Below are 26,877 nucleotides of genomic sequence, written 5' to 3' on the forward strand. Positions count from 1 at the left end.
TGCGCACACTCAGGCTTCAGGAACACTGCTCCGCAGGGCCGAGCCCAGGTCCTGGGCTGAAACCAGAGGCTCCACTTGCAGCCAAGAGAGTCCCAGGTCTCAGCAAAAAGTGATGGGCCACTCACAGTTCCTCCACACCACACACCCATCCACACACAAACACCAGTGCACACAATGCACCAACACAGCCATGCACACACACAAATGCACACCATACATACACCATGCACACAGTGCACACACACATACACACACAGATGGCACACATACACATATACATCCATGCACCCACATATGCACACACACATGCATGCACAGGTGCACACACTGCACACAAACAAGTACACACGTATGCATACACACAAGTGCACATACTGTACATACACATGCACACACGTGCATATACACAAGTGCACACAACACCAATGCCAACACACATGCACACATGTGTGCACGCATTTATGCCTGTGCACACACTTGCATGTATGCACAGCCCTGAGGAAGGGGCTCCTCTAGGCTCTTGGGAGGACCATCCTCCTTCCCACCTAAGCGAGGCCAATGCCCCAGTGTTACCACTGCAGAATCTCCTCTGCTGGTTTCCACACTCCTGTTTGCACTTGTGTGTGTCTATGTGCCCCCTGAGGGAGTGTGAGCAGGTAGGTACCTTGGATAGTGGGGAAGGGGACGTCATGATCCAGGTTTGGCTCTGAGTCCCAGAGCCTAGCAGCCTCCTGGGACATATAGCACATGTACAATACACGTGAAGAAATGTGCTGCAGTGCAGGTATCTGAGGGTGTGGAGGCTGTGAGCAATGTGCATGAACTTCACTACACCAAGTGCTCAGAGTCTGCAGCAGGTTTTTCATTTCTCCACTAGCCCTTGGCGAAGACACTGCCATGGCCCCCGGGCACAGGTACAATGAATGCACTCTTCATGATAACGCAGTACCCTAAGCCTTAGACTAGACGTGTACCCAGGCGTGGGGGCAGTGAGGAGGGAGATTCATTCCAGCTGGGGATGGGGTGCAGGTGCTTCCAAAATAAAAGGGTCATATTTCATCTGGGTGGAGAAGAGTGGAGAGGATTTTCCTGGGCTGAGGGACTGCTCAGAGATACACAAATACACAGCATTTTCCTGAAAGTGAAAACTCTAGTTTCTGGAGCCCAGGTGTGCAAGGGTCAAATTCCTCAGGGCTCAATTAAAAAAAAAAAAAAAAGTCCTCAAGTCCTTGCAAACAAAGCTAAGGAGTTTGGACTTTATCTTGTGGGGAAGTGGGAGCCCCGGATGATTAAGTAAGAATAGGATCACCAGGATGAGCAAATGATTGAAAGCTGCATGACCTTCGTAATTGGTGGGGCAGGAATCTGGAACCCTGACACAGGTCAAGTGGCCCACACCCATGCAACTAAACCAGTGCCAGGCCCTTCTTCTCCAACTGTTCCAGAAATCAGATAATAGATATGCCCACCTGCTGTCCTGCAGGGCATCGATGTCCTGATTGACATGGGGCACAGAGTGGGCTCTCCTGTGCAGGTCCCTTGGTGAATACAAGGTGGGGCTCAATTAGGTTAAAAGTCCTGCTGCCCTGGATCTCCAGCCACCATGGAGAGCAGAACTCACTCCCCCGACTCCAACCTCCCCCACCCCCATGGAGTGCTGGAGCTGGCTCCTGCAGGCTCTGGAGAGCCAACCAGAAAATTTTCAGGCATTTTGCAAGCTGGTTATTAAACACAGCTATTTTTAGGAATTGAGTTATATAAAATAGTTATTGCATACATCATTTAAAACATAGGTCATAAATATTCAAAGAAATATTGCTCAGAGGTAATAAATGCCATTTTCTAATAGTAACTACACCAATTAGCTATGCCCTCAAGGTTATCTATGTCTACTGTACCTCCATGGTATAAATTCATTGCATATATTGTATCATTATGCATATACATAATATCATTTTATATATATACACACATGCATATGTTAGTTGTAGATGGACACAATACCTTTATTTGAATTATTTACTTTTATGTGGTGCTAAGAATTGAACCCAGTACCTCACACGTAGCCCCTGTAAATTCATTATAATGGTATATCAGTGCACATCTCTCCCCAACTGCATGCTCAATGACATCTCATTGGTGGCTTGGAATCAAACTTAATGGGAGTATTTATACCACAGAAATTGACAGATACACAAATCAGAGCTTTTTCTGGAGAGATCAGAGGTTAAACACTCTCCAGCCCACCTCGGATCCCACCCTATGGAAGCCCATCCACTCTTTTGTTACTAACTTTGCAGGTTCTTTTCCTACTCAATCCCATTTGCAAATAACCAAACAGTTCTGGGAGCAGATGGAAAATTTTATTACTGCCCAAAGAATGAAGAAGGAGAGCTCAGAGTCTCAAGGCACCTTCTGCAGAACAGGTCTGGAGTCTGGGTGTTCGCTAGCACTGGGTGACCAGGGGGTGAGGTCTGCATGCTGTCATCAGAGTTTTTCATAGGAAGCGGAGGAGATTTCCAGGGACCAGGGTGCCACCTCTTTTCTTCTCTAAATTGGGCATGATCAGATCTGTCATGGCACCGGTGGGTGTGGTTTTATATCATTATAATGAGATGTAATGAGTCAAGGTCTTCTCGAGTGTCAACATGGTATCCAGACTCTGGTTGGGAGTATGTGATAACTTGACAGTGGCTGGGAGCGTGTGGTTATCAGTTTCCAGCTTTAACTTCTACAAGCAAGTGACATCTCTAAGTAAACAGAGCTGATAGAACAACAGGTGATTAAGAGCTTGGAGCTCAGGCTGGTGACACTTCCTTTCCACGCAGGCAGTATCCACTTGGTTGGTCCTGTCGCGGGGTTATCTGGGTGATTCTTTGTGCTGCCCAAACCACCACCCCACCCAACACACTGGACAGACTCCCAGGGAGCGCAGCTGTATGAACGGACAGAGGGGCTGATCCCTGGGGTAGGGAATTAAACAGGGGCCTTGACTCTGCCAGACCAACAAATTTCAAGTAGCTCCTTGTTCCAGGTGATAGACAACTGTGCTGGGCAGCTCTCTGTGCATTCTTAAATGTCATTGCACAGTGAGAAACCCTCTGGGAAAACTCATTTATGAGAACAAGAACATAAAAGCAGATAGCTCGAGGTGGCAAACTGCCTTCTATTTTCATGATTTAAATGACATTAAAAAGGCAGCCCTGTACATTGAAGCTTAGGAACGCAACACAAGAAAATTCTGGCACTCTGGCTACTGCTATTGTTGAGAGGAATAAAGTTCTTTGTTGGGGGTGGGGGGGTTCTAGCTTAAACTGTGAGGCTGAGACTTACTTAGTTTACTTGGATTTAAATTCTCAGGAATATCTTCATGACTTTGAGGTTGCTGAGGGAGGGGTTCTGTAAATAGAATGTAAGAAGAAGAGAAAACCACCAAAGGAGAACACTAAAGAAAAAGATGGATAAATTATACTTTGATAAAGTTAAGACCTTCTTTTCATTCGAAGACACCACTACCACAGACTGAGACAAAATCTGTCATACATAAAACTGACATAGGGACCATATCCAGAATACAGAAATAACTCCAAATCCATAGGAAAAAACAACCCATTAAAAACTGGCAAATAAAGAAGAATAATATTATACAAATAAATGGATGGAATTGGAGAATATCATGCTAAGTGAAATAAGTCAATCCCCAAAAACCAAAGGCAGAATGTTTTCCCTGATAAGTGGCATGATATATAATGGGGGTGGGGGGGTGGGGAGTGAGAGAAGAATGGAGGAACTTTAGATTATAGAGAAGGAAACGAGAGGGAGGGGGGTATGAAAAATGGTGGAATGAGACAGACGTCATTACCCTATGTACACGTATGATTACATGAATGGTATGAATGTATATCGTGTACAACCAGAGATACGAAATGATGTACCCCATTTGTGTATAATGAATCAAAATGCTGTCCATAAAAAAATTAAAAAATAAATAAATAATTAAAAAAAAACAGTGAATGACTTATACAAGTACTTCACAGAAGAGGCTCTCTAGATGTTCTGGTGAGTATATGGAAAGGTGTCCAGCCTTATCAGGGGCCAGGGAAATCAAAACACACAATGAACTAACACATGCTCCCAAGACAGGCTAGAACCTCAAAAACAGAAGTGTTGTGAGGATGCCCGGCCACCCAAACCCATGGGCGTGTGAACTGGTACCACTGTGGAAAGCCGCCGGGGCAGTATCCCTAGAACTGAACACAAGTCCCAGCAGGAAGTGCGTCCACCCACCAAAAGTATGTTAGGATGCTCATCACAGTTCATTGTGACAGCTCCAAAATGGAACAACACACACCCATCAACAGGAAGCAAGTGCTGGGAAAATATGATCTGGAACCTGAAGTTTGAATATCTGCACAGTCTCTTCTACTGCGCTGTGGGCTTTCCTCCTCCTCCTCCTCCTCCTCCTCCTCCTCTTCTTTTTGGAGGCAAAAAGTTCCAGGATAGGTCATTTGTCTGGGGGAGCCTCGCCCCTACCATTCTCCTCCCAGACCAGCGGGCAGGCACCAGAAGCATGTTCCAAGGCCTAAGAAATGTTCAACAGCAATGACTGTGTTTTGGTTTCAAGGAAGAGTCCACCAGCAGCTCTGCTTTGCGCATTTAAATTTCATTTGTTTATTTAGCATTTTCTTATCTCCTACTATGTAGCAGGCACAGTTCAAAGTGTGTTATCAATTTATTTGCTGGGTTAGCTAGCCTTCCTTTACCAGCCTCCTGGGCACTTATAATGATGATGGCCTTTTTACTGAGCTCTTACTATGTGCCATGCAGTAAGCCCTCAATTATTCCCACATGAGCCCTTCCTGGGGCGGGGGTTTGTTCCCTATGGAAGAGAAAACAGGTTCAGAGAAGTTAAATGACTTCCAAGATCACACAGCAAGTCCGTGGTGGAACTGGGATACAAACCAAGATCCTGCATTAATACAAAGCGAAGGCTTAGTCGTATCAGGTGACCCACAGCACCGAAGCCACCTTGTGGGGCTGGTTCCTACCTGGGCTAAGGAATCAGAATTCCGGGTCCCTTCCCTGGCTAGGACAGTGGAATTCCCTCAGCGGTAATTCAAAGCCTGATCCCATCCCGCCCGCCCGTAGGTGCAGAACCGGGCTGTAGAGTGGATAGAGCAACACTGGGTGCGGGAGAGGGAGAAGGAGCGGCCCCTCGCTGGTTTGGTCTCTGCGGGAAGGTCATGGCTCCTCCTCCGCGGAGCCCACCGCGCCCACCTCCCAAAACCTCTACCGGTTTGCTTTGCCTGAGTGGTCTTCCCCGTGTCTCTTGATCTTGCACATGCACTCGGTCCAACCATGGGACGCTGTCCCCGCTGTGGGTCAAAAACCCTGAAAATGTTCCATCCAGTCCAATGCAAGCGTCTGCCTTCCCCAGAAAGCCAGCTCCAGGAGGGTTGGGATGTGTGTGGTTCACAGGCGTGTCCGCGACACGGCCTGGCACACAGTGGGCACTGGATCAAAGAGGGGCAAGGGGCCGAGGGACCCCTTAGGGAGCTCCAACGCCCCGCGCCCGCAGTCCGGGGCGCTTCCCGGGCGCGGCAGCCCGGCGGGTGGGGCTCGCCGTCATCCATTTACCAGCCTCGCCCTCCGTGGGCGCCGTTAATGAGATTAGCAATTAAAAGCGGCGAGCGCGGCGGCTGGGGCAGCGGGCTAGCGGAGTCCCGCCATGGAGAAGGTGCGCCCGCAATGGGGCCGCCAGCGGCAGTTCGTGTTCGCCTGCATCTCCTACGCCGTGGGCCTGGGCAACGTGTGGCGCTTCCCCTACCTGTGCCAGCTGTACGGCGGAGGTGAGTGTGTCAAGCCCGCGCGGGGTGCGCGGGAGCGGGAGCCGGTGCGCGGGGCCGTGCGCGGGCTGCACCGGGCTGCGCCGGGCTCGCCGCCAGCACTCAGGGGCTCGAGCGCGCGATCGCTCAGCCAGCAGCCACAGACCAGGTCGTCCTGGGACCCTCGACCCCAGCTGGAGTCTACCCAGAGCACAGCTCCCGCCCGGCCCAATGCAGCTGCGGCAGGGTGAGGGCCTAGGCTCTCTCCCCTGGGAGGAGGAGAGGTGACCGCGGCGTGACTTCTTAGTAAACCTGAGGTTTAAGTGTAAAAGTGAGGACAAAATTGTCTTGTTCAACAGAAACTTGTTACAAGTTTCAGATCTTAAATTTGAATCCCTGACACTGCAGGTTTGATACTCAGGACTCCTGTTAAAATGATTTTCAGTCATTTTTAACTTCTTCTTTCTTTATTTTATTTTTTGGTAGGGGAATTGAAGCCAGGAGCACTTCACCACCGAGTCACACCCCACGCCCTTTTTATTTTGAGACAGGGTCTCTCTAAGTTGCTTAGGGCCTCACTAAGTTGCTGAAGCTGGTCTTGAACTTGTGATCCTCCTGCCTCCCGAGTTGCTGGGATACAGGCGTGCGCACCACGCCCCACTTCTTTAACATTTTTTTTTTTAATGAAAAGATTAGTTTGGGGAGGGAAGAATGGTTTGGGTTTGGAATCACTGAAGCAGGAAAGGTAGATCATTCCATATCTGGACTTTGTGGGTTGTTTTTGACAAATGTTTCCTATGAACTGTTGCTGAAACTCAGGGGACAGCCAGCAGCACCTCATGCGGAGCACTCCCTGGCTTTGTGGAGCCAGGAGCTGCACAGAGGGCCAAAGAACCACAATGCCCAGCAACTTTCTGGAAGGTGGTGTGGCAAAAGGGATTCAAGCCTCAGCATGCAAAGACATCTTTTCCTCAGTTGTTCCTTTTCTAAAATTCTGTCTAAAGGAAATACTCAGAGTTCCGATAGAAGGTAAAAAACAGAATGGCCACCTTCTTTGGATAAGAACTAAATGTTAGAAACTTCCCAAGTTCATGTCTAAGGAGTTCAATAAATTATGGAGCACCTACCAGTGGTGTTCTTTGCAGCCATTAAGGTGGTATGCTTATAAAATTTTATCTGTTTTTTCATCGTATATCAAAGTGGAGGGAGTGGAAGTCAGAGTCAAACCTTTATAAAATGGATATAAAATGTTTAACAATTATGTTTAAAAATATGCAGAGAAAAGGAAATGTGCCAATGTATTGTCAGGAGTTTATCTGTGTGCTTTCTGTTTCTCTCTCCCCACCCCGCTCTGCATCTTCAGCATAAAGGACAATGAAAGATGTTAGATGGAAGTATTTACACAAAATTTAACCCACTTAAGACCAAGTCCTAGATACTGCTCCCTCCTCCCATCACCCCCCATTGGCTTGAAAACAACTCAGCAAAAGGTTAGAGGGTTTTTTTTGTTTTGTTTTGTTTTGTTTTGTTTTCCAGTACTGGGGATCAAGCTCAGGGCCTTGTGCTTGTGAGGCAAGCACTCTACCAGTTAAGCTATCTCCCCAGCCCCCAGAGTTTTTTTTTTTTTTTAAATTCTTAATTCTGATTCCTTTTTAAAATTTGAAGTGCACAAACACCCCATAATCATGTGAAGGGCAGGTGCTACCGCATGCTCCCACAGCTTCCTCGCTGACTTTGGAAGGGAGATTTTCACATAGTTCTGGGCTCAGCACACCAGCCTTTATCCTGGGTACCTGGTTCCCAACACCCAATTTTCAGGCTCCGTGAGTGCCAGTGCACACGACTGTAATTCTTTTATAACACCACGGTCACGGAAATAGTCAGCTGGTAGGTACAGGTGGGCTGGGTGGTTCTAAAGTCAAATATGTATCAAGGAGTTGCTAGGGAAGCCTCAAGACCTCAGGACTCAAGAAGAACAATAAGAGGAAATCTTGGGCCTGACGCAGAGGACACAGGCTGGGTGGGTGGTTCCGAATGGCTGGGTGCTGGGTAGCAGATGGATTGGTGGTAGGTAGATGAATGGATTAGTGGGTGGAAAGGTGAATGGATGGGGTGACTGCAGGTCAGGTGGATGGCAAGTGTCTACAGAATAAAGACCAAACAGCTTATCTTGGCACAATAGGCACTTGACCACCTAACAACCACCCCCTATTTCCACCTCATTTCCTGCCACTCATCTTCCACCAAACCTCACTCCCAGCTCTTCTGAACAGCTCTCTGTCAGCCAGGGCCTGCTTCCCTGCCTCAACTCTCTGCCCAAGCTAGGTTCTTCCCTGGGGTGCTGTTGTCAGCCTGGCTGCTCTCTTTGATCCACTACCTGTCTGACCTAGGTAGCTGTTGGTCAGAAGCACGGAAGTCCTAGGTTTCTCTGTCTCCCCATTCACCCAGCCTCATGGTGGGTGGGGCTGGAGGAGGCACCCAATAAAGACTTGTTGCATGAATGAGCAAGGTCTCTTATGAAAAGCTGTGAAATAAGTGAGAAGGGACCTGGTGGTTTCTGCTGCACAGCAGTCACCTATTATTATGTGATTTACCCAAAGCCAGGCAGTTTACCAACCCATTCTTTCCCTCGTGAAGGGTGAACGAGTCACCTCACAAAATACTCCAGAGAGTCTAACCTCCATCTACACAGAGCTGCAAACACCCCCCAACAAACAAAGGGCTTGTTTATAAGCCACAGTCCCCCAGCTGTGCCAAAATGCCTCCCAGAAGCAAGCAGATTAGGGTTTGCGCTCCTTTCCATGGGCTGTGCCGTGACTAGGGAGGCTGATCCCTTCCTGCCGTCCGGGCCAGACCTGGCACGAGGAATGTTAATTCTGAACATTACATTCCAGGTACCAGTCTTCTCTGTACAGCTCTGGCCACTGGTGCCAGAAAAAAATAGGCAGTTGAAGGAACTTCGCAAAATCCTTTTTTTGAGAAAGTCAGCAGGTCCGGGGCAACCATGTCAAAGTCTAAGGCAGGGATTGTGCTGGAAGAAACCAGGGAGGCAGTGTGCGGAGTACTGACCTGTGGGGACAAACACACCCATGAGTCATTTTATGTATGAAAAACGTGTGTGGAAGAAATGCAGAGAAATGAGAGCAGGAAATATGGATTTTTATTTCCTCTTAAATTTTCTCCATATGCTTTCTGAAGAGTGCAGAGGGGGCATCCGACAGCCCCTGACCACACCCTGGGGCAGTACGCTCTCAGATTTGATGTTCCACTTCCCCTCAAAGCCCCTACTCCTCTCTGGGTCAGGAAGTGAGCTCTTCCAGTCCCCCTTTATCTCATCTAACTCCAAACTGCTTAAAGCATCTCATCTCCTACAGACCCCCTCCCCCTCCCAGAGCTTCAAGCCCAGAGACCTGCCGGGCGGGCAGGCTTCAGTATTTCTAACAAGTTCCTTGTGAGGCTGCTGCTGCTGCTGCTGCTGCTGCAGGGACCACACTTTATAGAAAGTCAGGGCTCCTGTGCCCCCAGATCATCAGCTGCAGGGGACCTGGCTTCAGGTACCTAGTGGGGCGGGGGCAGGAAGTAATTTGTAGCATTTGCTGATTATTATGCTATAAATATTTCCACCATGGCTGGTTTGGGACTACCACCATATTGTCCCACAGTGCAGGGAGGGGAAAAGGTGGGGACAGTTGGCTCTTGTGAGCTGGTCTGGGCCATCCCCCTGGACCACTGCTGCCAGATCTTTGAAGACCACAGCTCACACCCTGGGCTGATCCACAGCACATCCGTCCAGGAGTGGACAGGAAAACCACTTGAGCGCTCACTTATGACCTATATATATGTGTTTGTGTATCTGGGTGCATTCAGGATGCTGTGTCTACGATTCTCCTGGGTGGGACAGAAGCTGAGCATCAGAGGTCATAAATTGTCCAGCACCCATGATTTGCAAAGCAAGTTTGGCATGCCGGGCACCACAGTGTGGTCAGGGCCCTGACATCTGCTGTACTCCCCAGCATTTCCAGAACCAGTTCTGATTGGCTGGTTTCTAGAACCCCTCCAGTGGGCTCCCGCGCCTGCCAGGTGTAGCGTGGAACATTTCCTGCAGCAGTGCAATCTTCACAGCACTGCTGGGTCGGTCACGTCCCTCCAGTTACAGACAGGAAACGAGTTCAGAGAAGAAAAGGGTGCTTAGTGGGAAGTAGCTGGGGCCTGAGCCACCTTTGTGACCATGCTGGCAGGACAGGAACACCGCATCAGATGTCATGACCTTCTTCCAGGACCCCTGAGTCAGGGGGTTTCCTCCCAGGGTTTTGACCTGACCCTCAGACACAAATGCACCTGGACACTGGAGGGGGCTTGGCCAAGAGCCTGCAAGTCCACAGTGTCCTCCTGTGAGGATCCCTTGTCCTTTGGGACCAGCTTCCTCTCTACCTCTGCCCATCCCTGAGTATACCCCAAAATGCGTGGTGTTCTCCTTTGGCCTGATGCACCCCACATACCTCATCCTCTCCAGGAAACTTCCTCCTCCCAAAGAAAAAGCAACCTCTTCTGTACAGCCCAGGCTAAGCCTCACTCCTGAGCCACCACTGTGGGGCTGGTGTAGTGGGTAGGAGGAGCAATGAGCAGAGCATGGTATCCACCTGCTGGGAGAAGCCTCCTTTCATCTGCGTGGTAGCATCACCAGGACCTGGAGAACACACCCAGGCCTGTGTCCCACCCCAGAAACCCTGATTGGGTTGATCGCCAGCAGGGCCTGAACTTTAGGAGATTTTAAAACTCCCCAAGGGATTCTGCTGTGCCACCTGAATTAAGAACCACTATCTGCCAGGTGTGGTGGCACAGGCCTGTAATCCCAGCGGCTTGGGAGGCTGAGGCAGGAGAATCACAAGTTCAAAGCCAGCCTCAGCAACTTAGCAAGGTCCTGAGCAACTTGGCAAGACCCTGTCTCAAAAATAAAATACAAAAAGGGTCGGGATGTGGCTCAGTGGTTCAGCACGCTTGGGTACAGTCCTCAGTACCAAAAATAAAAATAAAAATAAAACCACTATCTTAGGCCCTTTTATGAACAGGAAGAGGCAACAATATGTATAATCAGAAAAATGAGAGGTTATGTATGATGTGTCAAAGTGTATAAATTCATTCTACTGTCATTTACAACAAATTAGAACAAATGAAAAAATTTTGAAAATAATGAGCAATATAAGCCTTCTAGGTAGTCATTAAGCAAATACAGACAGGGACTGTGGACAGTGGGGAAGTTCTCAAAGATGAAGGGGCAAATATAGGACCAGCCCTTCTGCTCCGAGCAGGCGGAGCTAGGAAGGGCAGTTCAGAGGCTTCGTTGAAATAACTGGAGAAGGACTGACCACAGGAGAAATCCAGAAAACCTGGGGGCAATGCCGTCAGAGGCTCTGGACCTAGAGGGACAAGTCAGCCCTCATCAACTAGATGTAGGGGTGAGAACAGTCCAGGCAGCAGAAACCACATGTGCGAAGGCGCAGAGGAGCGAAATGGCCAGAGACCTTAAGAGGCTGGGATAGATGCAGGGCTGGGCGGTGGGTGGAGAGGGCTGGAGGTGAGGAGGGGGTCAGCATGTCCCCCAAGGGCCTTGATTAACCAACTGAGCTGCGGAACTTGACTCCGAGCGTAAAGCCAGCGTCTGAAGCAGGGGAGCTGCGGCCAGTAGAGCTGTGGTTTACAGAGACACCAGGATGAGGTGGGTGGCCAGGGCAGTCAGGACGATGCCAGAGCCGAGGAGAGGGAAGAGGCTGGAGAGGAACCCTGGACGTTTCCAACCAGGGCAGAGTCATAAGGATGCATTTTAATTAATTTTACCTGAGATTTTGTTGTTTACAAAACATTGACTGGGTTTGAGTCCTAATGGGAAACTTTTGGGGGTGGAAGGGGGTGAACGAGGAGAAGGAAGCTCTGGGCAGGAGTGTCACACTGGGTAGAGCAGTATTTCTCCAAGTGGGGCCTGGACCAGCAGCCTCAGAGTCACCCGGGATGGGCTTTGTAAACTAAGCAGATGTCCATACCCACGTGCACACCCCAAAAAGAAAAACTCAGGTTAAAGAATCCAGGCTGTGGTTTTGTTTTGTTTTCAATAATAATTTTAGTTGTAGATGGACACAATACCTTTATTTTGTTTATTCAGTTTTTTTATGTGGTGCTGGGGATCGAACCTAGTGCCTCACGTGCGCTAGGCAAGCGCTCTACCACTGAGCCACAACCCCAGCCCAGGCTTGGTTTTTATAAAGCACAAAGGTATGTAAGTGGAGGGAAACAAAGATTTTGGAAGCCTGAGTTAACTTTCCCTGAAAGTGGTTTCTCGGTGTCTTTGTGGGCCTCAAAGGAGACAGAGCACAATGTAAGGGCTCACAGAGACAAATGTCACACACTGAGGGGACAAATGTCACTGAGAGGGATCTCTCTTCCAGTGAGGCTCTTGGGTTTATCAAACCGTTGAGATATTGCTATGGTAATTAGAATAATAATAATAATATGCTCTAGAACAACCTACTGTATGTGTCTGGGGGTTATAAATGTAATATATATGTTCATGGTAGAGATTCTGGGAAATAGAGATATGTGCAAAGCATAAAATACAAAATCACCTGAAAGTCCACCCTTCAGAGGTAACAGCAGTTAACATTTTTGCTTTTTTTTTTTTTTTTTTTTTTGCGGTACTGGGGATCGAACTCAGGGCCTTGTGCTTGTGAGGCAAGCACTCTACCAGCTGAGCTATCTCCCCAGCCCCAACATTTCTGCTTTAAAATATTAGCACCATGATTGGGGATCTAGCTCAGTTGGTAGAGTGCTTGCCTCGCAAGCATGAGGACCTGGGTTCAATCCCCAGCACCAAAAAAAAAAAAAAAAAAAAAAAAATTAGAACCACACTTTTTTTATTTCATTTGATGTCTTGTGTTTAAAATAAACCTATTGGCAGAGTGTGGTGGCATATACCTGGAAGCTGAGGCAGCAGGAAGATCACAAGCTCAAAGTCAGCCTCAGCCACTTAGCAAGGCCCTAACCAATTTAGCAAGGCTCTGTCTCAAAATAAAAAATAAAAAGGGCTGGGGATGTGGCTCAGTAGTTAGGCCTCCCTGGATTCAATCCCTAGTACCCAAAAAATTTTTAATAAGTAAAATTAACTTATTGCAATCACTTTCAAATCTTGTCATATTCATTGAAAATATAAACTTAAATAGCTTCATAGCATTTCATTTACAGAGGTTTCATGATGTTTTTAACCATTCCCCAGTGGTGGAATTTTAAGTGGTGTAAAGTTTTGTACTGTTATGACCTAATAGTCATCACCTTTTTAGTGGAAGAGTTTGATTCATTTATATTTATTATCAAGTTATGTTTGCTGTCATTTCTCATCATGTTTTGTTCTGCCTTGAAGTTTGCTTTTTGTTGATGTTGTGTTTTTTGATCTTTTACAATATAAAGTATATTTTGCTTCTTTTCTGAAGCAATTCACAAGTCATAAGTCCTCTTTTTTTCCTACTAGTAGTTACATTTTTTTCAAAAAGAGGAATATTTATTTTCCCTATCAATATAAATATCAAATGTTATCTATGAAAGTTGAACATTTTTAGCCTGCTTAGTCTGTTTGCTGTTGCTATCACCAAACAGACTAACTTATAGAAAAGAGGTCTATTTGGCTCATGGTCCTGGAGACTTCAAAGTTTAAGAACAAGGCACCTGCATCTACTTGGCATCTGATGCCGACCTTTTGCTGTGTCATAACAAAGCAGAGGGCCTTGGTGGAGAAAGTAAGCATGCCAGAGAGAGCATGGAATTATAACAAAGCCACTCCCTGACCCATGAATTCCTCAGTTCATTAATCCAGAATCCTCACAACCCAGTCACCTCCCAAGCATCCCACCTCCAAATACCATTAACAAAAGAAGTTTGGAATTAAGTTTCCAACACAATTTGGGGAACATGTTCAACCCATAGCACACACTTTCACTTCTTGTTTTTTTCCTTACCTACATCCCACTTATTAATTTTTGTTGGCATAATCTGGGATTTCAGACACGTGGAGATGATGGGTTTACTATTAATATGTTGCTGCTTCTCACTCAGGAATTCCTTTTCCTTTTGCATTTACAGTGAAACTCACTCTTATTTTAGACTTCACTCTCTTCTGTTTATTTACTGCCACTCCCTAATTCAGTTCCTTCCTTTTATCCAACCCTTCCGTTCATCGGCAAGTGATTTATTTCAGGAATACTAAACAAGTGGATCGCTTTATGAGTATGTCTGAGAATATCTTCCCTTTGTCATCCCATGACTGTCCTAACCATCTTTTTTACTCAAAAAAAAAAACCAAAAAAAATCTGTAGAAGCTTCTTTCTTGTCTTCAGCTTTCTGGTTTCATGAAGGAGAACTTGGAAGCCAGCTGCATATTTATTAGTTCTGAGGTATCCTGGATATCTAAAATATTATATAAATTTACATGATCTCATCATTTTCCCCCAAATCCCAGGTGATGTGCGTATGTATCGATCATGTTCTCACCAGTCTTACCTGGGCCAGGTGAGCCCTCACCTTGCACACACCCAGGAGGATGCCTTGTGGAATTGGTTATGGTGTCTGTTCCAGGGCTGAGTCTGCCGTGCCCTCGCCTCCGCAGGTCCTGAGCTAGAGCCGGTGCGTGGCCTTGCCAGCCACGTCTCTTCTCTGCTCTTATGATTTCCAGCTCTTCATTCTTTCCCTCCAGCCATGCAACGATGTCTTAACATTGTGGTTTTTCTCCACTTATTGTCACATGGGGCTTGACATTCAGCCAACAGGGTTTGGGTTTTTTTGTTTTTTTGGGTTTTTTTTAATCCTTATAAAACCTTTGTCTTCTTACTCTGTCTTCTTCATGGCTGCCTGATGTTATCCCAGAAACACGTTCTCTTTGCTTTCTTCTGCTTCTCAGAGCAAATCTATTTCAGAGGAATGCTGGCTCTGCCACCCTCTGGTGGTGCTTCTTTTTTGATCTACGGTGTCTTATCATAGGTCCCAAGGTTGCTTTCTGAGGTCTCTTCCTTTCAGAGGGAGGTATAAGCCCCTATGGCCTTGCCAGTATTCCTCTTATCTACTACAGACACAAAGTCAAGTCAGAGGTTAAAATAGTGATATTGTGAATTAAAAAAAAAAAAAAACAAAAACAACCCACACACAGACACTGTTTTTAGCACCATGAAGCACCTCACCAGACCCTTCCATTATTATTCCCTGGTAAAAGCCTCATGACCTGCCCAATCCAGTAGACCACCACTGTAGAACCACTTACCATCCAGCAGTCTTTCAACAGATGTTTATTGAGCATTTATTGTGTTCCCGCCATTCATTAGGGTAGAACTCTGCAGTGAGCCAGGCAGACCCAGCCCTAACCTCAGTGAGCTGTTTGGGGATTTGGGAGGGGTGAGCAGATCAGTAGACACTCAGCGCGTGGGCAAGAGCCTCAACAGAAGGAGACTGTGAGCCCAGAGAGGGGGTCCCCCCGACTTAGTTTGGGGCAGTTGGAAGAGATTCCCACAGGGAGTGATGTGTGTGGTAGACCCGGTGAGACCTGAAGGAGACCTTCCAGCAGTCAACAAATATTCCCTGGGCTCCTGCTCCCTGCCCAGTGCTGTTTGGGGCCAGGCAAGAAGCATGAACTTCCACACCAGTCTGGAGCAGACACCAGGCATACAATGTGATTACAGAGTCTCAACACAGGTGACTGCTCTGCAGGACAGTCAAGCAGGGTGGGGGGTCAGAGGGCGTGGGGGCGGCTCCTGTGAGGGCAGGTGTTGGGTAGAGAACTGAAAGGAGGGAAAAAGCATTCTGGACAGAGGGGACCACAGAGCAAAGGTGCAGAAGCCAGCCTAGCAGGAGGACAGTGGGATCGCAGTGTGGGGGGAGGCAGGATCCCGCTCCCCAAGACCTCAGAGGCCCAGGGAGGCTGCAAGGAGAGGTCCCTGGTGTATGGAGGAGCCTAAGAGGGCGCGACCACGTGGGCAGCTGAGGGACCCTGGGCCAGAGAGTCTGAGAATAAACCAGAGCGAGAGCAGCAGGTGGAAACCAGAAGACTATGTGGAGATGTGGAGGTGGGGACAGGGAGGTGGGGAGAGGCACAAATTAACCAGGCAAAGAGCCAGAGTGACGTCTTCCAGAAATGCTGTGCCTGTGAGCATCCCACTCACCTGGATTAACACAGGCTCAACATGGCAGAGACATTAACACAGGGCTCCACCTCGGTCTCTGTTACCTGTCCCCACGTGACAAGCCGCCCCAAAATCATCAGGACTGAGAGAGAATGACAGAATTAGAAAATCACCCTTTGGCAGCCAAAACAGTAATTGGACACAAGGGTGATTATAAGACAGGCTCAAAATGTCTCCTACAAAGTACTTCCTTGTTTCAAATGGGAAAAGAGTCAGTTCCAGCCAAGAAACCTAGCAGACAGCACCTTACCCAAGCGAGTCAGGTCAACAGCACCAACAAGTGACAAATTTTATCTTGTGGCTCTGGACATGCACACAAGATCACTTCAGTGTTTCTGCCCAAGCCCAAAGTGAGACAAATTCTACAAAATAACTGACCGGTTGGCTTCCAAAGTGCCAAGGTCATAACAGACAGTCTAAGGAGACCTTGCAACCAGAGGCCACGTGTGACTGAAGAGCCGGGATTCCACACCAGAAAAAAAGACATCAGTGAGGCGACTGGGGAAATGTCAACCAAGTCTGCAGATTAAGTTAGAGTACTGCGTCTGCGTCCATCTGCTGGTTTTGCTCATTGCGCTAAGATCATGTCAGAGAACCTCATTTTCAAGAATTATGTGCTGACATGACCCAAGGGGCGCCGGCGGCACCTTCTCTGGCTGCACAAGGGTGGAACCCCGACCGTTCCCACGTGCGTCTGGCCATGCGCAGCACAGCGCTACACAGAAAAGACGGACAGGATGGGAGAGGGGGCCCATGACGACAAGAAGCCAGTGACTAAATTCGAACTAGAGCGAGAACAGCTGTGCTTTGAGGTGGAGGCTTCTCCACGAGCTCAGTGGGAGTTGCTGGCCAGCAGGGCGGAGATCTTGGACACAGAGCTGACCTGAATCAAGAGATTCACCTTTGATGCTGGTGCCAAGGGGCTGCCTTCACTGGCATGGCTGTCCTCTGCTACCCAGCGGCCACACCAAGCTGGCTTATGATTTCGAGGACACCCTAGGTTGCTTTCTGACACTCACCCAGCCTTGGAGCGGATGCGGATGCAGGTGGAAAAGGAGGAAGAGTGAGACCCCCAAGGGATGGTGCTGGGCCCCACCAGTGCCGGCAAGCCCACAGTGTGTCACCTGCTGCTCGACTGTGCCGTGCATTTGGGCTGTCACCCTACTAACCTGGAGCTGGGAGGCAGGCCGGGGCTCTGTGTCCGTCCCTGGAACCCAGGGGCCCTCTACACTGAGCAGCCAGCAGGTTGAAGAGGGCTTCTCTCTCCAGGTCCCTCTGGAGGGTCTTTGTGGCTCCACCACCCCTGGCACTAACATCAAGCTTCAGGAGAAGATTCCATCTCATTTAGCAGATGTTTTACCAAAGGCGCGAGGGACGCGAAGGGCACCTGAGGAGCTGCGTCGTGAACACCTGCGGCTGGGTCAAGGGCTCGGGCTGCCGGCCCTGGTGCACGCGGCTTCAGCTTTTGAAGTGATTGAGGTTGTGGATCTGGATCCAGGGGCGCTGGACAATGTGCTGACAGGGACCCGTCTCGTTTTGTATACACCGTGCTGTCTCTGAGTCAGGGGGTGCGGTGGAGCACCCCAAGAACTTCCCGTGGGAGTGCAGGGATGAGCGTGTCCGCCACTGTTTCTGTGGCTTCCAAGGCTGCTTCTATCCGCATGCCTTCAATGTCAGATTTTCAGATGTGAAAATCTACACAGTTGGGGCACCCCCTGTTATGGTGTAGAGGTGGTGTCCCCCAAAAGCTCACATGAGAGATGATGCAAGAAGGTTTGGACTAGAAATGATTGGGTTATAGCTTTAAGCTAATCCATGAATTAATCCCTGGTGGGATTAACTGAGTGGTAACTGGAGGCAGGTGGGGTGTGGCTGGTGGAGGTGGTTCATTGGGGGCGTGGCTTTGGGGTATATATTTTGTATCTCTCTCTGCTTCCTGATCATCACGTGAGCTGCTTCCCTCTGCCACACTCTTCTGCCATGATGTTCAGCCTCACCTTGAGCCCCGAGGTATGGAGCCTGCTGTCTGTGGATTGAGACCTCTGACACTGTGAGCCCTCAAATAAGCTTTTCTTCCTAAAATTTTCCTGGTCAGATCCTTTAGTCACGGCAGTGAAAAAGCTGACTAATATACCCCTCGCCACCCAGACTCCTCTGGTCTTGTCTCAGGAAGACAGTGAGCTCAAGCTAGGACCTGTCACCCCTGCCAAGATGTGGTCAGCACCTACTGAGCATTAGCACTGCCGAGGGTACAGAGGAGAATCTTTCTGAGACAAGTGTGACTGGCTTCATTGTGGTGACCTGGGAGGACCGTCCTGTCTCCAGCTCCTCACCCACTGCCTAAGTACTTCCTTCTCATCCTGGATGAGATCCGATCCACAGCTCTCAAATAGAGATCAGCAAGAAGTCTGGCTTTCTGGGACACTGAAGTCTTCTGTCCATCACTAAAGACAAGGGTTGGGGAGATAGCTCAGTCGGTAGAGTGCTCGCCTTGCAAGCACAAGGCCCTGGGTTCGATCCCCAGCACCGCAAAAAAAAAAAGGCTCCATCACTAAAGACAGATAGGCTGAGATATAAGAATCTGCTGAGGTCAGCTGACCAGAAAACTAGACTATAAAAAACATATATACTACCTCTTAAAACAGGTGGTAGCAACAAAACTCTTTGAATATTGAACCAAAAGGAGAACCGTGAAAATACAATTGTTTTCTTAAATCACCTAAGAGGCCACTTCAGATTGCCTGAAAATCCTGGAAAATTCCATTTCTTTCACTGGCTACCATATGGCTCTTTTCAAACCACCACTTTATATTATCTCATTTATCCAGGATGAAAGTGTCAATTTAGAGAGGCTCCTTCCAATGAAAGTTCAAACTTAAAAAAAAAATTAAATAAATATTTTACCGTATCATTTTTAAAATACACGCTAAGGTATTAAGAGGTAAAAAGGTTGGGGCAGGGGAAGTAGTGGCTTAAAACAACCGTAATTATCCAGCGTGGTGGAACACATCTGTAATCCCAGCAGCTCGGGAGGCTGAGGCAGGAGGATCCCAAGTGCAAAGCCAGCCTCAGCAAAAGTGAGGCACTAAGCAACTCAGTGAGACCCTGTCTCTAAATAAAATACAAAATTGGGCTGGGGATGTGGCTCAGTGGTTGAGGGCCCCTGAGTTCAATCCCTGATACCACCCCCCCCAAAAAAAAAAGCCCACAAAAGTACGACTAAAATTAATCTCTCCTCAGAGTTTTGTGGGTCTCCCAAGCAGCTCCTCCACTGTTTGCTCTGGCCTTGCTCATGCAACTAAAAGGTCCCTCTCACATCTGGCTGTTGGCGCCATGGGCTGGGGACCTGAGGTTCTCCTGCATGTGGCCTCAGGCTTCTAAAAGTGGCAGGGTCATGCTTCAGGTCCTGAGGCTTGGACTCTGGAGCCAGATGGCACCCTTCCTTCCCTGCATTCCACTGCACAAAGTTCCAAGGCCAGCCCAGGTCCACAGGGTGGGGGACTAGACCCCACCTTCAGGAGCTCTAAGAATGGGTGGCCACGTTTATTCTACCAAATGCACCCCATCAGGATACACAGGGACAAACGCACCTCTGCAGGCCTTGTCCCTCATCTCTAATGCCATGTCTCCTTGAGCAGATCCCACTCAGAATTTCTGCATCAAAGGAGCATGTGAGCAGTTCAGTTGGAAGAGGGTCTGGTTAGTAGACTTATTTTCAAGCTGATTATGAAACAAATGTTTCTTTTATTGAGATATGTTTACATGCAGCAGATTGACCTTAGTTTTGGTGTCAGTTCTGTGCTATCATAAGAGAAGTGTATGGCTTCGCTTTGGAGAAAACCACCACACGACTGTCCAAAGGGGTTGCACCGTTTCACATTCTCACCAGCAATGTTTGGGGCTTACTCCAAAACCTCACCAGCACTTAGTATTGACAATATTTTAAAATCGTAGCCATTCTAATAAGTGTGGGGTGTCTCATTGTCGTTTGAATTTGCATTTTCCTAATGAACACCAGTGATGAGCTTCATTTGATATGCTAATGTGCCATTCATAAATTGTACTGTGATTTGAATGTGCCCCCACAAGGTCCACATGTTGGAAACTTAATCCCCAATACGACAGTGTTGAAAGGCAGGACCTTCTAGAAACATAAGGTCCTGAGGGGCAGAGCCCTCAGGAATGGCTGACTGTCATTATCACTGGGGTGGGTTTGTTTGTTTGTTTGTGTGTTTTGGCACTGGAGATTGAACCCAGGGCACTTAACCACTGAGCCACATCCCCAACCCTTTTTTATTCTTTATTTTGAGACAAGGTCTCACTAAGTTGCTTAGGCCTCTCTATGTTGCTGAGACTGGCTTTGAATTTGTGATCCTCCTACCTCAGCCTCCAGAGCTTGAAGTGGGTTTATCAGAATGAGCTTCACCCCTCTTGCTGGCTCTTGCCCTCTCACCTGTACCATGGGCTGCTAAGAACCCCTCAGAGACGCTGGTACCATCCCCTCTGATTTCATGTCCTCCAGAACCATGAGCCAAAGGGCTTCTGTTCCTTACAAATGACCCAGACTCAGCTATCCTGGGATGCAGCATCAATGGCCTGAGGCATATATTCTTGAAATTTCTGTTCAACATTTTTGTACTTTTTTGACTAGGTCCTTTGTTTTCTTGCTGTTGAGTTTTGAGAAGCCTTCATATATACTTGACTCAAAGCTTTCTCAACTGTATATTTTGCAAATATTTTCCATATTTTTATAGTTTGTCCATTTGTTCTCCTAAGTACCTTTCACAGAGCAGAAGTAATGAAGATCAATTTATCCACATATTTTTCCTACAGATAGGTCTTCTGCTGTGGTATCTAACACATCTTTGCATGAAGATTTTCTCCTTTTCTTTTTGGGGTTTTATAGCTTTTAGTTGTACATACAGATCTAGGATCCTTTGTCAGGTTTTTTGATATAAACTGTGAAATGAGGGTTGAGGTTTATTGTTCCACCCAGATGTTTGAGTGTTCTGGGATCATCTGTTGACAAAACGATTTCGGGACACCTTTCCCTGAATTGGTTGTATATTGAAGGTTAGGGGGAGAGAGAGAAATGACTGACAGGCAGGGCTACTGGCCTTCATGCTTCCGCCCAGGGAACAGAGCCTTGGTGTTCTTTCCCCCTGACCCAGGGGAGTGGACGGGTGACCCGTGTCACAGAAGCTAACTGTCCATGAACTTTGCCAGGTGTGGTTACTGTTTGACACTTTGGGGTGAAAATGAGGGGGTTTTGTGTGTATGTGTGTGTGTGTGTGTGTGTGTGTGTGTGTGTGCTGGGGATGGAACACAGGGCCTCACCTGCCAGGCCAGTGCTCTGCCCCTGAGCCACACCCCCAATCCAAGATTGTTTTATAAACTCAGAGGGATGGACACAGCCTATACCGGCTCCTGGGTAGAAGCCACTGTTGGCCTCAGACACCCAGAGAAACCTGGCAGAGGGGCAAAACGTGTCTCTGGGGGCAGGAAGGGACAGGTCTGGAGAAGTCTTAAAGCAGAGTACAGCTGTGAGCTGCAGGTTGCCGAGGCCTCTGGCGCACAGCCCAGGGAGGAGCTAGGCAGGAAAGCAGGCCTGCGCCCTCCCTGCACGGCTCCTGCGGTTCCCTCTGCGGTGGCCCAGTGGCCACGTGGCTTCTGTCCCAGCCATTCCACTTCTGGCATCTGTGGCCCCAGGAATAAAACCAAGCAAGAGGTCCAGGCTGCAATCCTCGGCTTTGCTTAGGATGACAGAAAACTGGGGACAGCCCGGGGGCCATGACTGAGTGAAGGTGTCCTGGGGCTGGTTTCAAAGTGGAGCGCTCCACAGCCGAGATGCAGAGATCCCCGTGGGGCCGGAGAGGGCTTGGAACACCTGCTGGGCGAGAAGCTGGGGCGTACAGGCCAGTGTGCATGTACCATGGAAGCATTTCTTTTTTTAACTATTGGTTGTGGCTCAGTGGTTAAATCCCCGGGTTAAATTCCCAGTACCACACAAAATTAAAAAAAAAAAAAAAAAAAAAAAAGGATATATATATATATTTCCTTGTTCCTCTTAACACCTGGGTCATCAGTTCCTTCTGTAACCAGCCCTTAATCCCTGCAGCTGTAGTATCGGGGTTTTATTTAATCATAAACCCTGCCTGCCTCTCTCTGGGTTTTTCTCGGGTCCCCAGCTGAGGAGCCAGGACCTGGAGCGGGATGGTTGAGGGGCTCCTGGGGTAGGTGGGGGGACTCGTCCTCTCCAGGGCAGGTAGCGGGGCCCTGCAACAGGTGGCCTGCCTCTGTGCCTGGTCCCGCAGGGGGAGACCACAGCCCCGCTCCCACTCCCTGGCTCCCCACATCACTAAGGGCACTTGTCTGCCATGACGCCAAAGGAACTGGTGGGTCTGAAGTTCTTATGAGTCACAGTCCCTTTACTAAAATGATATTTCAGGTGGAAGGCTACTGTCCAAAACAAATACGCACAGAGGTGCTCTGTAAAAGGAGGGTGGCCTAGAGCTTGTCTGGTGGGAGCCATCTCTGATGATGTGGAGGCTGGCGGAATGTGCTGTGCACCTGGGTGGGGGTGAGGCAACTGCAGTTCCCCTGCCCAGGTGAGCCCTCTGGGGCGGGTGCTCATTGCCCAGCCCGTTTGCGCTCAGGCCTTCGCCAGGGTGAGACACCTCACCTGGCACCATCAGGGCTGTGTGCAGGCCCCAAGGAAGTGAATCAAGGGGGACAGCCGGTGGACAGCCTCAAGGGGGAGTGTTGGAAAATTGCTGCAACTCAGTGGTCCTGGCTCTGATCAACCCTTAGTTGCTGAAATAGAAGATAGGATGGGGTTCTGAAGAGGAGCTGAAGAGGGCACCCGAGGAGCGTGGAACAGAGGTGGTTTTCCTCCCTGGGTGGGATACTTAGATATTTTGACAACTGACGTGTCTGCATGTCTTCCATGGATGGTAGATGGAGGGATCAGTAAAAGAATCAGTAAAAGATGGAGGGATCAGAAAAAGAGGATGGATACTTGGATAGATGGGTGGATGGATGCATGGATGGATGGATGGATGGATGGATGTGTGGATGTGTGGATGGATGTGTGGATGGGTGGATAGATGGGTGGATTCATTGATGGATGGATGCATGGATGGATGGATGCATGGAGGGTGGATGGATGGGTGGATGCATGGATGGATGGATGGATGGGTGGGTGGATGGATGTGTGGATGTGTGGATGGATGTGTGGATGGGTGGATAGATGGGTGGATGGATGGATGGATGGATGGATGGGTGGGTGGGTGGATGGATGTGTGGATGGGTGGATGCATGGATGGGTAGATGGATGGGTGGATGGATGGATGGGTGCATGGGTGGATGATGATGGATGAGTGAGAGGGACCACTGAGGGGTGGACACGTGGAGTGGTGGGAGCCAAGCAGGCAGAAGACTGCAGACCGAGTGGAAAGACAGAAGGCGGAGACACAAGGCAGGTGGGAGGATGAGGGAAGGGTGTTCGCACAGGCGGGGGACCAAGGCCGTCTGCGGTGCCGGCCTGGCCCTCAGCTCTGGATGCCCACAGGGAGCTTCCTGGTCCCCTACGTCGTCATGCTCTTCGTGGAGGGAATGCCGCTCTTGTACCTGGAGCTAGCGGTGGGGCAGCGCATGCGGCAGGGAAGCATCGGCGCCTGGAGGACCATCAGCCCCTACTTCAGTGGCGTCGGTACGTGGGGCCCTCTCCAGTCCCCTCCCACCCAGAGACCCCTTTTGGTGCCCTGGCAGCACAGGGGTGGGGGTGGGAATCCATCAGCAAGCATGGGGCCCCAGAGAAAGCCCTTGGCAGGATGGACTGACAGCCCAGAGGGGCTGAGAGGGGCTGGCATTCCGACTCACAGGGCAGCAGCCTGGGACACTGATAGCACGTGGCTTCTCCTCACTGGGCCTCGGCTTGGAAACATGTCAATGGGAAGCAGCTGCCCAGCGTGGGGGCTCTAACTGCATCCTAGCCAGCAGCCACTCAGAAAGCGCACACAACTGCTCCCTGCTAATTAACAGCAATTCTTTACTGAGCCCCTGCTCTGTGCTGGGTGCTGCCTATAAGATATAAGCACATGAGCTTATTTAACCTTCATTGCACCGCTGAGAGGCTGCCCCGGGAGGTGCCATTAGAATTTCTAGCCAAGGCACATGTGGAGAGCAGGTCACGTGATGTGTCTCCTTGGTTACCTGGAGCTGGTATCCCCGGCACCTGCTCGGCACAACCCCACCATCCAGGGGTGCCCATGGCCACGGTTTGTTCTGCATGCCCAGAAAGGGGACAGTCAGGACAGCAGAGTAACTCCTCACAGAAGTGAGGAAGGAGTCAGCCTGACAGGATCTGACCTCAGACACAGAAGAGCAAGGTGTCCGGTGGCCTCTCCAGTCATCTCCAAATCCTGAACCGCTCCTCGTCAGTCTTTAACAGCCTGGGGTTTTACAGTCTGCCCGAGTCAGCCGTCACAGAGGGCTTCCTGGAGGCAGCACAAGCTATGTCACAAGAAAGATGGCTGCTGTGCATGTCACTCTGGGGTGCCGGTCCCCAGTGTAGCCGCGGGTGAGGACCCTGTTCTGCAGCTTGCGAACACTGGTAGTGTGAATGCTCCCACCCCGGCCCGCGTCAGTCTCCTTGTGAGCCCTCTCAGGTGTGGGAAGAGCAGGGGACAGGGCTCTAGAGGGCCTGGGTGGGCAGCTCCAGGGCACCCCTGGTGGCCCACCTTCCCTCTGCTCACAGCCCCGCCCTGAGCTCTGCAGTCCCGACCAGTCCTGGGCAGCTCATCCCCACCCCTGCTCCCTAACCAGGGTCTGGCCTCAGCGACTTAACCTTCAGTGAGCCAAAGAGGGAGCTGTGGTCTGGGGCTGGTGACTGGCAGTGACAAAGAGCTTCTCACACGAGGCTGGAATCCACCCTGGGACACTTGCTAGCTGGACAGTCTCGGGCAAGCCGTGTGCCTCAGTTTCCTCCTCTGTGAAATGGGGGTAATACTCTTGCGAGGACCAAACGCCTATGAGGAGCGTAGCACGGTACCTGGCACTGCGATTCCAGAAACAAAAACGAAGACCTGTCCTTGGTCTCGTGTCCCAGAAGATGGGGGGCGTGGGTGGGGACAGGGCAAAGAAAGAAAGAACTCTCTGAAGAGGTCACAGGGCTCACACAACTCGGTGACGGGTCTCCTGTCGCGGGGGCGTGCCCTGGGCGGGGCCTCCGGTACCTGGTCCTCAGTGGCGCCCTCTGCTTCTTGGCAGGCGTGGCCAGCGTGGTGGTCTCCTTCTTCCTGTCCACGTACTACAACATCATCAACGCCTGGGGCTTCTGGTACCTCTTCCACTCCTTCCAGGTGAGCGGGCGCCCTGGCCAGAGCAGGAAAGGAGGCGTGCGGTGCAGGCTGCGCTCTTCAGGCCATGGTGGGTGGAGGAGGCCAGCCTCCATCCAGGGAGCCAGCAAGTGGAGGCAGGGCGGGAGGCAAGCCGAGCCCCCCAAGCCAGGGGTCCCGACCCAGACCCGCATGGTGAGCCGGCTGGTGCTGGTGGGTGAGCGTGTGTGTGTGTGCGCCCATTTCGGGGACTGAGGTCCGCAGTCTTCATTCCGTTTCCTCTGAAGGACGTGACCCCAACATATTAAGGACTCTGGGGGGCTCAGGGAAAAGGCTCCCAGGCAAGGACAGATGGAGACTGATTCTGGCATCCCAGCAAGTCCTCAGGGGACGCTCCTCCTCCGCTTCTGCCATGGCCACTTATCTTTTCAGGTTTGGGGCTCCCAGCTGAGGCCCTCCTTTTTCCTGAAGACCCCAAATTCCTCCCAGAAGGTCCACTGTCACCCTTTAACACAACAGGGACTGTTCTCAAAGACGAACATTCTAAGCTGCGTCCTGATGAGCCACAGAGCTAACGCCCAGTGCAGAAGGGGCTGGAAGTCGTGGGAGGGCGTCCTTGAGAAGACACACTCTTGAACCTTTGGGGTTCCCAGGAATTATCCTAATAATCCTGACTTGACATCTCCACTTGGAAAGTGGCATCTCCACCCTGCCGTGGCCTCCCAAGGAGACTCGCCCAGGCTGCCCTGCCGCACGCTTCCCTGAGGGGAAGGACTCGGCCCTGAGAATAGCCCCAGCACCACATTCTTTTCCTGGCTTTGCCTAGAGTTCCATGAAGACTGACCACAACTCTGCCTGTCCCTAGACTTCTGGGTGGAGACAGGGCAGCTCCTCTTGCTCTAAAAGTTGGGACCTACATCCCCTCCTCTCTGCAGAACTGCCATGGATGGTTGGGCAGGTTGTACACTGCTCAATGGCACCCTTCAAAAGAGGTGGAGGCATTGTTGCAGGCATTATAGGTTGGTATCCTTTTGTCGTTGTTGTTTGAGATGGGGTCTTGCTGTGTTGGTCTCCAACACGTGGGCTCAAGTGACTTCCCACCTCAGCCTCCTGAGTGGCTGGGACTACAGATACGTACCCACTTATCTGGCTTAGATTTATACGCCTGCAAAGTCGAGTTTCTGAAGGTGGAAGCAATACGCCTTGTCTAATAAGGTCAGGAAAGATCTGCCCATCTTCCAAAGGTGAAAATAAAGTATATCCAGAAAGGGGTCCCTACTTCTAGTCCTCGGAAATGGGAGGGGCAGCGATCCCAGAAAGTCACTTGAATATTCATTCACCCCACCCCTGGCAGGTGGGTGGACTTGCCCCGTCCCTCTGCTTTGGAGCCTCCTCTAAGGTCACAATGTGACAGCAGCAAGGGCGCAGGAGGCACTCAGTCACACTCGCTCTGGGCCAGGCCAGTCCTAGCCCTTGGAAGTATGTCCCCCTTCACGATGCTAC

At 49.8% G+C, this 26,877-nt stretch overlaps 1 protein-coding gene and 1 pseudogene across 1 annotated transcript in view; both read left to right on the plus strand.

Moving 5' to 3' along the window:
• Nucleotides 1-5,532: 5,532 nt before the first annotated feature.
• Nucleotides 5,533-26,877, plus strand: part of Slc6a20 (solute carrier family 6 member 20) — a 44,327-nt gene continuing 22,982 nt past the window's right edge. The window contains exons 1-3 of the mRNA XM_047530604.1: nucleotides 5,533-5,849; nucleotides 23,607-23,747; nucleotides 25,307-25,398. Coding sequence (XP_047386560.1) covers nucleotides 5,729-5,849; nucleotides 23,607-23,747; nucleotides 25,307-25,398 — 354 coding nt within the window. The 5' untranslated portion in view covers nucleotides 5,533-5,728. The remainder of the gene's footprint in view (nucleotides 5,850-23,606; nucleotides 23,748-25,306; nucleotides 25,399-26,877) is intronic.
• On the plus strand, nucleotides 16,774-18,429 carry LOC124968325 (polyribonucleotide 5'-hydroxyl-kinase Clp1-like; annotated as a pseudogene).

This window comes from Sciurus carolinensis, chromosome 17 (assembly GCF_902686445.1).
Source record: "Sciurus carolinensis chromosome 17, mSciCar1.2, whole genome shotgun sequence".
NCBI lineage: Eukaryota > Metazoa > Chordata > Mammalia > Rodentia > Sciuridae > Sciurus > Sciurus carolinensis.